General features: G+C 49.2%; 1 protein-coding gene across 4 annotated transcripts in view; it reads left to right on the top strand.

Annotated features, from left to right (window-relative positions):
* Nucleotides 1–2,757: 2,757 nt before the first annotated feature.
* LOC131495887 (small G protein signaling modulator 1-like) overlaps nucleotides 2,758–13,482 on the top strand; it is a 48,139-nt gene continuing 37,414 nt past the window's right edge. For 3 of the 4 annotated variants that reach the window (XM_058701058.1, XM_058701057.1, XM_058701060.1), the window contains exon 1: nucleotides 2,758–3,018. In XM_058701058.1, coding sequence (XP_058557041.1) covers nucleotides 2,863–3,018 — 156 coding nt within the window. In that variant the 5' untranslated portion in view covers nucleotides 2,758–2,862. Of the gene's footprint in view, nucleotides 3,019–5,488; nucleotides 5,557–13,482 lie in introns of all 4 variants that reach the window. The other variant, XM_058701059.1, reaches the window with a different exon arrangement.

Genomic DNA, 13,482 nt, shown 5'->3' with positions numbered 1-13,482 from the left:
AGCAAGCTGCGGGTGTTTGGGCAGAGGCCCTGGAAGACATGCAGTTTGGCCCGGTTCCAACACTTGTGGTTCTCCTACCGGTGAGGATGTGCATAAGGCCCATCTCCTTACTGGCCTCTGGCTCCATTTGAAAACCTGTTGACATAAGTGACTCTTTCATTTCACCTTTCACAATGTAATATATTGAAGAAGATAGTATTAAGAGGCCAAAAGTGAAGCTTGGGCTCATGTCCGTGTTGTGTTGAAAGCAGGCAACCCAAACTCTAAAGCCCTTAATGCAGTGGCTGGCACACAGCGGGTCCTCAATATATGGTTCTAGTATATGGGGGGGGGTTTGGCTACCAAGCAACCATTTCACATTCTCTGGGCTCCCCAGGGACTCTCACTGGAGATAGTGGGGTGGTGGGATTGTGGCTGAGACTCCCCTTGCCCAGCAAGAAGCAGGCGTAGGTCTCAGGCCAGGCCAGTAGGATGCTCCCTCCTTGGAACGGGAACCTCCAACCCCTGGAGCTCCTTCCACCTGAGTGGTGGCACCCTAACCACTCTGTCCTTGCCAGGCGACTATTCCCAAGGGTCTCTCTTTCTGGAGCTACCTTGCTTTCAGCCCAGTCCTCCAGGCCCCCCTTGGACTCTGGGAATGCCCATTATCCTTCCAGCTTCTTTTCTTTTCCCTAGGCTAGTGAAAATCATCTTCCCTGGCTTATGGCACTGACAAATGGAGACAAGGGACTCTGAATCTCCTCAGCAAGAGGGCTGCTCTGAGCTGTCCCCAGTCCTAGTGACCGGAGGGCTGAAACCCGGGGGGCTCTTGAGGGCAGGATGCAAGTCCTTTAAGTGGACTTCAAGGCCTTAACAGGACCTTGGAAGACTGCCAGTCCTTCTTGTTCATGCCACTCCAGCCCCACTGGCCTCCTAGCTATTTGTCCCACCCAGCGGCACCCTCCTACCTCAGGGCCTTTGCACTTGCTGTTCCCTTTGCCTGGAATGCTCTTCCTCCAGAAATCCCCCAATCTACTCTTCTCTTCTTTGCTCAATGGCATCTCCTCACGGGGCCTCCCTCAAGCACCCTACTTCAAAAATACACCTGTCTCCTTCGCCTACTTCAGTTTTCTCCAGAAACTTCCAACATACCACATCATCTGCTTATTTATTTTTCTGTCTACCTCCCACGCCCTGTGAGGGCAGGCTTTTGCCCATCTTGCTCACTTCCGTATCCTCAGTACAGTAACCTGGCATGTGGTAGGTGTCAATAAACGTTTGTAAACCCGAGTTGCCGTCTGGGTGGACGCGGTCAGGAACTTGGTGGAACGAGCGTTGGTCGCAAAGGGTCTTGGCTGACTCACTCCTGGCAGACAAGTGCCCTATTGGGGTCCTGGAAGGATCCCTCTCTGCCACTCTCGCAGTGACCTGCGTGTGGGGGAGGGAGCCACGTAAGGCCTGGCCAGTCTGGGTGGAGAGCCACTGTATCTTGGAAGACCCAATGATGATGATGATGATGATGATGATGGCAGCTTTTATGGTTGCTGGTGTTTTTTCCTAGGTCTCTGTTAAGTGCTTTATATTCACTATCTCGTTTATGTCTGGTATCGTTCCGAAGAGGCGGTCCTATTACATCCATTTTATACGTACACATATATTTTAATGTTTGTTTATTTTAGAGACAGACAAAGCACGAGTGGAGTCGGGGCAGAGGCAGAGGGAGACAGAATCGGAAACAGGCTCCAGGCTCTCAGCAGTCAGCACAGAGCCCGACGCGGGGCTCGAACCCGCGAACCATGAGATCATGACCTGAGCCGAAGTCGGACACTCAACCGACTGAGCCACCCAGGCGCCCCTATTACATCCAATTTAAAGATGGGAACCATGGGGCTTGGAGCGTGTCCGTAACAGGCTCCACCGCCTCAGGCCACTTCCCTGCAGCCCGGCCAGGAGCTGCTCCAGGAATGAAGGATACATTTCCGCCCTGCCCAAAGGAGGGGGAGTGGTAGCTGGGCCGCCGGGCGTGGGAGGCGGGGCTTCCCGCGGAGGCGGGGCTGCGGGTGGTAGGGGCCCAGAGCGTGCGTCGCCCCGAGGACCTTCCCGCCAGGGGCCAGGCTGCGCGGCGGCGGCGGCGGCGGCTCCTCCTCCTCCTCCTCTTCCTCCTCCTCACTGGCGGCGCGGCGCGGCGCGGGCGGCGGCGGCTCCTCCTCCTCCTCCTCTTCCTCCTCCTCACTGGCGGCGCGGCGCGGGCGGCGGCTCCTCCTCCTCTTCCTCCTCCTCACTGGCGGCGCGGCGCGGGCGGCGGCGGCGGCGGCGGCGGCGGCGGCTCCTCCTCCTCCTCCTCTTCCTCCTCCTCACTGGCGGCGCGGCGCGGCGCGGGCGGCGGCGGCTCCTCCTCCTCCTCCTCTTCCTCCTCCTCACTGGCGGCGCGGCGCGGGCGGCGGCTCCTCCTCCTCTTCCTCCTCCTCACTGGCGGCGCGGCGCGGGCGGCGGCGGCGGCGGCGGCGGCGGCGGCGGCGGCGGCGGCTCCTCCTCCTCCTCTCTCCTCTTTCTCCCTCCCCCTCCTCCTCCCCCCCTCCTCCTGCCCCCTCCTCCTCCCCGCTCCTCCCCCCTCCTCCTCCTCCCCCCCTCCTCCTCCCCCCTCCTCCTCCTCCCCCCTCCTCCTCCTCCCCCCCCCTCCTCCTCCCCCCCCTCCTCCTCCCCCCCCCTCCTCCTCCCCCCCCTCCTCCTCCCCCCCCTCCTCCTCCCCCCCCTCCGCGCGGGCGGCGGCGCGGCGCGGCCTGACGTAACCGGGCGCTCGGCCCCGCCCCAACGCGGCTGAAGCCTCGCAGCCAGAGAGCCGGCACCGCCGCCGCCTGGGCTTGGAACGCAGCGCGAGCGGCCATGGCCTCCGGCGCCGCAGCTAAGCGGGCGCAGGGCGAGCGGGCGGCGGGACGGCAGCCCCGGCCCCGTCCCCAGCGCTCGGCTGACCGTGTGCCCCCTCGTCTCGTCCCACAGGCCGACACTCGACGGAGGCTGCTGCGCACCGTCAAGAAGGAGGTGGGTGCCGGGGGCGGGGGCGGGGGCTCGGGGCGCGATCCTGGGGGAGGGGGCTTCCAAGCCCCCCGGGGAAGGGTCTGGAAGGAGAGGTAGCCGGTTTCGGCGGCGGGACGGCCATTTCCGGTTTGGGGCTCACCTGGCTGGGTATGTACCTCCCGCGGAACTGAAGGCGGCCGAGTTTGGGGGTGGGGGTATAGGGGGACTCTGGATGTTTTTATGCTGCGTGCAGGGGCGGGTGCAGCGGGAGGGCCCCCCGCGTGTGGGGCACCCCTGGATATGTGTGGGTAGGACCTCCTCTTGTGGTTGGGTCTCAGTCAGGTGAGGCCAGCGCCTGGGGGTTCTGACTGGGCGTATTGGGTGGTGGGGGGCTGAATGGAGCTGCAGAAGGGAGACCAGACTTCGGAAGGGGGGAAAGGTTCACTGGAAAAATGCCCCTCATCCCAGATCTGCCCTTTCCCACATATTCTCAATGCTTGGAGCCACCCCCAGGAACCAAGAGACTCCCCCCGCCCCCATCCCTGAAAGCCCCTGGCAAGTGGGTTACTCCATTTGTGGGCTCGTCCCCTGCTGTTTTGGCAGCTGGGTGTCCCTTAGCCCCTACCCCACCCCCACATGCAGTAGAGTGAGAAGCAAGCAAGGTTCAGCTGTCCCTCTGCCCCTTCCCTCTCCTTGGGGCCAACTGGGAACCCAGTCCAGCCTTTAGCTTCTAGCCCTGGACTGCCCGCAGAGGGGAGAATCCATAGTGGTTGGTTCCTGGGAAGCATTTAGATGCTTGGACCGTGTGTGTGCGTGTGTGTAAAGCATGCACACGCCTGTGTGGGCGAGGACATGTGGCTGTGAGTGTGTGCCTCTGAGAATGTCTGTGCATCGGTCTGGAGATATCCAAGTACATCTTCTTATTGCGTGTACACGGGTCTGTGTGTTTACGTGTTTCCGCGAGTATGAGGTGCATCTGTGTGATGCATGAGTCTCTGTGTACATGGGAGAGGCCGTGACCGTGTACGTGTGATTGTGTGTGAGTCTGTTGCCTTCCTTACGTGACTTCACATCCTGGGACCCTGCCACTGCTGAGCTGCCCCAGCCCTGTATCCTGAGTCCTCAGCCTGAGACCACAAATGCCCGCAGCCCTTGGGGGCTGGCCTCATTTCTGCGCCTGTGGATGTGTGTTGAGGGTGTCCGCCTCTGGTGTCATCACTGAGCACCAAGAAGCCCCTCCCCTCCTGGTGGCAGACAGCCACCAAAGGACAGCCTTGAAGCCGGGACCGGTTGCTGCCCCTCCCTGCGCAGAAAGCTCGGGCATATGTGTCTGCGTGTAGGTCTCTAGGTGTGGCGCGTCCCGCGTTGTTGAAAGAATCAGCTCCAGGGCTGACTGTACATTATAGCGTTTCTTCTTCTTTTTTTTTTTTTTAACGTGTATGTATTTTTGAGACAGAGAGAGAGCATGAATGGGGGAGGGTCAGAGAGAGAGGGAGACACAGAATCCCAAGCAGGCTCCAGGCTGTGAGCTGTCAGCACAGAGCCCGACGCGGGGCTGGAACTCACAGACCGCGAGATCATGACCTGAGCCGAAGTCGGACGCTTAACCGACTGAGCCACCCAGGCACCCCTCATTCTCGCATTTCGGAATAAGGTGGGATGTGTGGAATTCCTCAGAAAGGCCCAGATGTTTCCAGTTTAGCCCTCTTAGAGGCCCTGTGGGGACCTGAAGAAAGCTCTGTGTAGATAGACCACCTTCCAACAAAACATACAGACCTACAATATTCTGATGACTATGTTAGGGGAGGGTGTCTCTAGCACCTCCCCGAAAAGCCTTCAGGTTAAAAACCTGCAGACTCTTTGCTCATTGTTTAACCAAACCTGGTTGTAATATGTGCTCTCCAGATGTTTGCAACTGGAATTGCTGTGTTTTCAAGGAAATGGTTGGCTGTTCAACTGGGAGTGGGGGCCACAGGCAGAAGAATGTGTGAACAAGGCATCTGCCTCTGGGCAGGGCTCCAGCTGGGACCCTGGTCCCAGCTCTGCCAGCAGCTCCCTCGATGCCCTGGACAAGTCCTTTCCCCTCTCAAGGACTCAGTTTCCACACGTGGAGAAGGAGCGTCCTTGGAGGTCCCACCCATGTCAGTCTAGTTTGGATTATTGGCCGCGGGGAGGGGGGGTGGGGTGGTGGGGTGGGTATACTTTGCCCCTGGTGACCAGAGGTGTGGGCGTGCATCCTGCCTCCTGGGAGCAGCCGAGTTTGGGGCATGGAATGAGCTTTCTGCCTGACAGGAGGCCAAGGCCATCGCCTGATCAGAGAGACTGTGTGGCATCCCCCTTGGTGCCTCAGGGGGGCAGGGACAGAACCTCGCAGATTTGGGCAAAAGGCCTCTAGCGCCCATTCACTCCGGATCTGCAGTCAGAAGGCACGGCTTACAGTAGTGAGTTGGTGGCTGATTCTGAATTCTGTCTTTCTTGGGGCACATCGTTTCAGGAATCAGAACTTCCATTTACTGGAGGCTACTCTGTGCCGTACCTTGTGTGGACAGGTAACTTTCTGAGGTGAGTGCAACTGTCCCCACTTTAGAGACAGAGAAACCGAGCTTGGAGGGGAGGCGTGAGTTGCTCAAGAGCATATGGCCGACAGGGTGCGGAGCCAGGGACTTCACCCCCAGGTCTGTCTGGCACAGAGCCAGGTTTTTACCTCTCATAACCCAAACGTGTCCATCCACGTGTCCGCAGCACTGCAATGTCAGCACGGGTGGTGGATGATGTCCATCGCACGGATGTGAAAACTGGCCCAGAGAGAATAAATGATGTCCCAAGGGCAGAGAACAAGTAAAGGACAAGTTCAGGTCTTCTGTTTGTCAGCCCTTTGTTCAGCCCGGGTGCCCCCTGAGAGCATGGCCACAAGCCCATGTCCCACCAAAGCCGACTTCCTCTCTCCTTCCCTTTCTCTGCCCACCTCTTTGGGGAACATCTCCCCCCCCAGTATCAGAGAGCCAGGCTCCAGTGGAGTGGCATAGGGAAGCTCTTTGCCTAGAGGATCGGGAGTCAAGTCAACTCTTCCTTCTCCCATTTTCTGGGTTCAGAGGAGCCACATCCCTGCCTGTCACAGCCTTTCCCAGAGACACCTCCCACCCTTCTTTCTGGAACTGTTGGCGTAACAGTCAGTTGCTTTTTAATTTTTTTCTATTTAAAAAATGTTGTACTGTTTTTATTTATTTTTGAAGGAGAAGGAGAGACAGAGCAGGAGTGGGGGAGGAGCAGAGAGAGAGGGAGACCCCGAATTCGAAGCAGGCTCCAGGCTCTAAGCTGTCAGCACAGAGCCCGATGTGGGGCTCAAACCCAGAAACCGTGAGATCATGACCTGAGCCGAAGCCGGACACTAGTGCACTGTACCATCTGAAAAGTAGGAAGAAAGCTTTAACTTGGTAGGCTGTTACCAAAGACCTTCTGTAAGTTAGTTTTGGAAGTTACAGGAAAGACAGAGATCGAGCAGACAGTGTTTGGATCATTAAGGTGCTCATAACAGAATAGAGCTGTCCCTGGGGTTTTTGAAACAGGAAACTTTCTGTAGTTTTTAAAAATAATTTTCAAAGGAATTCATTTTTATTCATGGCCATTTGTTCACTTCACAAGTAACTCTTAAGTGCCTGTTAGCTACTAAGTGTTATCCTGTTGTAGAATACAAACGTTCCAAAACCAGTCTCTGCACCCCAGGAGTTTGTTGTTACCACTGTCCTTTGTATTATTTACTTGTAGTGCTTTCTAGGTGCCAGAGTCTCGTAGAGCTTATAATTATCATTGTTATTTTGTATTGGCATTTGTTCCAGTTACCGTAAGTTCCCGGTGAGGAATCCGAGTTTTCAAAGACTGGGTAGAACCTACGGTAACCGTGCAGAGTGAGTAGTTCAGTTTGCCAGGTAGAGAGGCAGAAGGACCAACATTGGTGTGTTTGACAGTGTTTGTAAACTATCACGATTACGTGTTTGGTGGAGTACACAGCAGTGCAGAGGCGAAGGTGTACGAGTGAACTTAGCAGGATTTAGGAGCAGCTGGGTTTTGCTGGTAGAAAACGTGTGCTATGGCAATGGTTGGGAATGAGGTGAGTACCTAGGTAAGACAAGCTTATGGAAGTTTGTTAGTGCTATAGAAAGGAGTAGATCTTACCCGATAGGCCTTGGGAAATTTCTTTGGTAGAATGCTTTTAGCGGCAAATAATAGGTGACTTCTATCAGTGACTAAAGCAGTAGGAACCAGAAATGTTTTGATGGTTCAGTGATGTCATCAGGATGCCAGTCGTCTCTTGTTCAGTTTTGGAGTTGGTGGTATTTTTATTTCTCCTTTCTGGGGTGGCTAATTAGCAACGGTTCCAGGTATCATATTCTCATGGGAACACCCAGTGGGTGGGAAAGACTGCTTTTCTTTAGGTGTTTCTTTTCACTAGGAAGAGGCTTGCAGTAGACTTCCTCTAACATTTTAAAGACTAGGTTAGGTCACACACTCATTCCTCAACGGGTCCCTGGTAAATCAGGTACTGTGATTAGCTTAGAATAATCCTTTCTCTTTTTGAAGCCAGGGTGAGGCCACCTTCTCTGTGTATGGAGACAATAAATATCCAAATAAAGTTGTGATTCTCTAGCAAGAATGAAGAATACGGAATGGCTCTTAGAAGGAGGGAGCCAGCAGTATTTGATGCAGGGATTTTGGAGAATTTGAAGCAGAAGACTAATAAGATTAGATTTGAGTTAGGACACTCTGGTTGATGCATAAAATACAGATCACCAAGCCTTTTTCCTAAAGAACCAGTGAATATTTTAGGTGATGTGGTCTCTCAGCTCTGCCCTTGTAGTGTGAAAGCAGCCATAGCAATATGTAAGTGAAGACATGGGACTATGCCCCAAGAAAACACTGTTTACAGAACCAGATGGCAGGTTGGATTTGGCCTGTGGCCGTAGTTTGCTGAAGCCTCATATGGAGGATAGGTTATAGGAAACCACATATAGAGACTGGGAGGCAGAGGAAGCTCCTGTTTTCTTAGCCTGGTATTAGTCCATTATGAAACTTTCAGCTGTGTAGATTGAAAACGTCAGGGGGTTCAATTTACTCCGTTAATTTTTGTTTCTGGGCCTTGTGTCTTTCTCATTTGTTTTGGTTAACTTTTTTTAATCATTTAAGAAATACCAATAATATTTGGTGGCTTTTTTTTTCCCTGCGAAAATTATCAGTTAAGAACTCATGTTTGACTACGGCACTGGCAGGGGAAAGATAAAGCAGAGACCGAAACAGTATAGTTAATATGAATTTGTGATTCCTGAATATCAAAAGTTAGGGGGTGAGAGAGAACTCTCAGAAGATTCAGAGGTTTCCAGGTGGTGTGCAGGCATTTAAATTGGACATGAAGAATGAGTAGAACTTTATCAGATGAACAGAGGAGAGCAACAGGAATGAGGACACAGTAATTATGACTTTTTGATTATCTTGGCAATAACTGCCTTTAATAGGTGAACTATATTTTTAATTTTCTAAGAAATTAAGGAAAAGAAACAAACAAAACACTATAATCAGTAATATGTTGTTATACTGGGTCTGATAGTTCTGTTTTTTTCTAGAACAATCCCTGTTACTTCTTTTGATTCCTATCTGCCAGAAAAAATGAACTGAGTCCTAGTTAGTGGGAGAAAATTAACTGATTTTTCATATTTGAGAGGAACTTGTATATGGTAGAACATAGTGGCAACCACCAGGTTCTCTCTTTTTTTTTTCTGATTAAAATAGGATTTTTGCTTGTTTCACACTTTCTGACATCATGATTTCCTCTATTCCTTTTAAACCTTTCTTCAAATGGGTATATAGGAATGTAGGAATTTTCAAGGCAAATACCAAGAAAAAGAGTTTCCAGAAAAGGTGTTCTGTGACATAACCTTCTGACTGTAACCACGTGTAAGACATCAACCCCAATAATAAAAATTTCATATAACGCAGTTGTGTTAGAGACACCCCAACGACACCCAGATTTGATTATTGACTAGAAGCTCTCCCAGACCTCAGCATATAGTTGTACTCATGCCTGTGGATTGGTATGGGGATAGGCTAGAAAGGCCAATCACCACAGAGGAAAGCTGCATGGGGTGAAGGCCAGAGGAGACCAAGCACAGGCTTCCAGGAACCCTTTCTCTATGGAGTTAGCAGGATGTGAATTCCTCCAGCATGCAATTAGGGCAGCACAAGTGAAATGTTGTCTGCCAGTACGAGGCTTATGGATACTCAGTGCCCAAGGTTTCATCAAATGCTAATCACATAGGCATCTTCTCCTTAGCATGTCCCCAAATTCCAGGTTTCCAGAAGGAAATCAAGTGTACGGCCTGAAGCACATTGATTGTACCAGCACGTAGGCAGATTGAGTGACTCTTAACCAGCTAGGGAATGGTGGGAACCCTCCTGAGATCCAAGATCCCAGGGAACCACCAAGGGCCAGTCATTCAAGTAGGATGTTCGGAGGGTAGCCATCTTTGGCCCGCTGGATGAAACCTGTTCTGCATAGGAATTATAGCCCTGACTTAATTTTTGGTGCTGTCTTAAGATTTTATTTTGCTAGCAAGTAATATGATGGTTACCATGGTACTGGTTTCAGTTTCATCATCCATATGAGGTAGGTATTTGCACAAAAATTACTAGGGCAATATTAGTTCATTATAATCTTTTTTTATGTGGCTAAGCTTTCATTAGGATTCTTAGATATGATCAACATAATGATTTTCAACTTAAAATTAGAATAAAATCTCTTAATTATAAGGAAAACCCAGGTTTGATTCCTATAGTGCTGAATCCCTGTTTATAGTTATAAGATATTTGATCATATTCACCAATTGTTTTCTTGCCTAAGTATACAAATAACTTTTGTATTTTTGCATTTTGCTTTATGTATTTTCATATACTTCCATATGGGAGACAGTCCCCCTACTGTGTTACTTTGATCTCTATCTTCATTTTCAAGGTGACTGTATCATGCGTTAATATATGCTAAGAGTAGCTTCAGTGGATACCATGTCTTGTTGTTGGTGTTGTTCTATACATTTAATAAGCCTTACTTTTTACACAAGTTTTAAGTTCACAGCAAAATATAATAGAAAGTACAGAGAGTCTCCATATACCATACCCCCGTACATGCCTAGCCTCCCCTGTTGTCAACATCTTGCACGACTGTGGTCCCTTTTTAGTAGTACATTTTTTTCAGTTCCTTGGTTTAGTTTTCAGCGAGAGAGCATGCATGTGTGTGAGCAGCAAAGGGGCAGAGGGAGAGGGGAGAAAGAATCCTGTGCTGTCAGCACAGAGCCTGATGTAGGACTTGATCCCACGAACTGTGGATCATGACCTGAGCTCAGATCCAGACTTGGACGCTGAACCCACTGAGCCACCCAGGCACCCCGAGAACAACAGTGCATTTTATATGGACACTAACTCATCATTTTCAGGCAAAATCTCTAATTTGCATTAGTGTTCATCCTTGGTGTTATACATTCTGTGAGTTTTAACAAATGTGTAATGATGTGAATCCACCTTTGTGGTATCGTGTGAAAGAGTTTCACTGTCTTAAAAGTCCTCTGTGCTGTGCCCCTTTATCCCTACATTCACCCCAACCCTTACCTCCATAGCCTTGCTCTTTCCAGAGTGTCATATAGTTAGAATCATACAGTGGATATCTTTGAATGTTTAGAAAGTTAAACTTCCCTGGTAATTGAAGGTAGGCATTCAAGACATTCTTTGCCCTTTGTTTTCTTTTGTTGCTCATCAGGAGAGGATCTGATGACCTCTGCCTTCCATGAAAAAAAGCATGATTTCTCTAGATGTGTGTCACCTAATGGGGAGGGTTGAGAAAAATGACATCATGAACCACTACATAGCACTCACATTGGGAGCATCCTCCTCTGTGATGTGCGGTGGGTGTAGATAGACTCTCTAGCAATGGAAGGAGACAGTCCCAAGAGGTTAGAACTTTATCAAAGTGGAATGCCAAATCCTTCTTACTTACCTTGCCATTGGAAATAAGGTCAGGGAGAGTGTGTTTGCTATGGTTTGGCCATGCTGTAAAGGACAATAGCTATAGAGCACACTTTGTGAGGGGTGTTTCATCCTAAAACTGAACAGTCTCTACTGAGGGGCTGGGGAAGTTCTGCCGTGTTAGAGCAAAATAAAGATACTGTCTTTTAACTCCTCTAATAGTGGAAGTCCAGAAAAATCATGCTAGTTTCAGTTTGACATTGTCAGCTCATGATAATCATTCTCCTAACGATACCAGTTTCCTCCAGTGTCATAGAGTCGGTCAGTGATGGTCATTGGAAACATCAGTTCACCTGTAGGTGTCAAATTCCGATGAAACCTATTCTTGCTTTCGGTCAATAAAGAGGAGAAAGTAAGATTTCTTAGTGCTTTAAGCCTACGAATGGTATAATAACATTCAGTGTAGTGGGTTCCCAGGTGTGGTCCCAGAGCAATACTTTTTTTTTTTTTTTTTTTTTTTAATTTTTTTTTTCAACGTTTTTTTTTTTTTTTTTAATTTTTATTTTTGGGACAGAGAGAGACAGAGCATGAACGGGGGAGGGGCAGAGAGAGAGGGAGACACAGAATCGGAAACAGGCTCCAGGCTCTGAGCCATCAGCCCAGAGCCCGACGTGGGGCTCGAACTCCCGGACCGCGAGATCGTGACCTGGCTGAAGTCGGACGCTTAACTGACTGCGCCACCCAGGCGCCCCCAAAGGTATACTTTTTAACAAATCATAAGGCGTACACTTGTAATTTCCTCTATTTTTCAATTGTTGATTTAACATGTATTTTGCCTTCTTCTCTAGGAGCAGATAAGAATGCTGAGGAAGACTCTATAACCAGGTAGGATTTGTATGGATTTGTAAAAATGACATTTGTTGGGGCACCTGGGTGGCTCAGTCGGTTAAGGGTGTGACTCTTGATTTCACCTCAGGTTTGTGAGTTCAAGCCCCAGGTCGGGTTTTGCGCTGACAGGCTCCTTGGGATCTCTTTCCCTCTTTCTGTGTGCACTCACTCTCAAAGTATAAAGGAATGAAATGAAATGAAAAGGAAAATGAAAGGAAAGGAAATGAATGAACTGAAAATGATGTGTTTCCTAAGGGAACTCAGAGAACAAAAGCAGTTGTTGAGTGTTCTACCCTGGACTAGATACTATATCCTATGCGTATCATCTGTTCAGTTATATAGTCATTGCATAGCTTTGCAAAGTAGCTGTGTTATTGTAGCCTACTTTTTATTTCTTTGGCAAGTGTGGTTTAGGGAAGTTGATTACTCACCCCATGATTCCATAGTTAATGGGTAGCTGAAGGGCTTTGCCCATCAGCTCGTGAAGCTTCCACATCCATTCCTTGGTTCCTCAGCAGCACTGAGATGAAGATCCGGATCCTAGGGCAGATCAACTCAGAATGTCAAAGGTAATGGTGTCGGAACTCTAATTTAGGGTTTTCTTAAGAACCCAGGTTAGTCCAAGCATTTGTCCTTATATATTTGACCACTAATGCTAACAAAATAATTAGTGCAGTGGTAACTACTCCCATGTTTTTGCCATCAGAGATTTTAGGGTGGATGTCAGCTGTGGCCATGGTGTCACAGCTTTCACATAATAAGCAAGATCTCGTCAGGCAGCGCCTTAGATATGGTGATTTCTCCTCTTCTGAGACAAATCATTTTTCTGTAAGGGAAGGATATCTAGTTGTAGACCATGTTACGTTAATTAACTTCAGCCTCTGTTTCGAGGATATTGCTATATGATTCTCTGTTGCCTAAGTTCCCAGTCTGGTTTCCCTTTGGGCTAGCACCCTTGACTAGTTCTAGGAAGCTTTTTCTTTGTTTGGAGATGTTTTTTCCCATGACTTTTTTGTACTGTGTTTTTGCCTTTTTACTTTCTTCTTTGGTTTTCTTGGTATTTTTTTTCCATTAATTTTTCCACTTCTGCCAGTGAAGGACTCTCCATTTTTCCAGAGGCCAAATCAGAAGCACTTAGAATCTCACAATTTAGGGAACCTCAGAGATTAATTCATCAAAATACCCTCTGGTACTTCAACCTCTGTTTAACCTCCTTGCCCAATGGTTGTTTCCATGGAGAATTTGAAACTCTAAAGAGATTGAAGTGACCTATTTGGATATGATAAGTGACAGAAATGAGATTTCAATTTGGGTTCTTTTCTCTTTCTTTCTTTCCTTTCTTTCTTTGTTTTTTGTCTTCATCTTGCAGGCAAATGTTTTAATAATAGAAAGCTGGAGAGTGGGTCTAATGAATACAGTGAAGGAGAGTTATAATCGTATTAGCAGAGGAGACCAGGTTTCAAGAAGAACAACACTGAGTTGGATAGGAATGAGTTTTAGAAGAGATGTCAGAATGTGGGGGTTTATGCCAAGTGAGATAAAGGTGAAAGACAGGAATGAAGGACCCAGGATTAGGGGAGTTGTTTAGAAAGGCAT

This window comes from Neofelis nebulosa, chromosome 15 (assembly GCF_028018385.1).
Source record: "Neofelis nebulosa isolate mNeoNeb1 chromosome 15, mNeoNeb1.pri, whole genome shotgun sequence".
Lineage (NCBI taxonomy): Eukaryota > Metazoa > Chordata > Mammalia > Carnivora > Felidae > Neofelis > Neofelis nebulosa.
The sequence above is the reverse complement of the archived record's forward strand: the minus strand, read 5'-3'. Positions and strand labels throughout refer to the sequence as shown.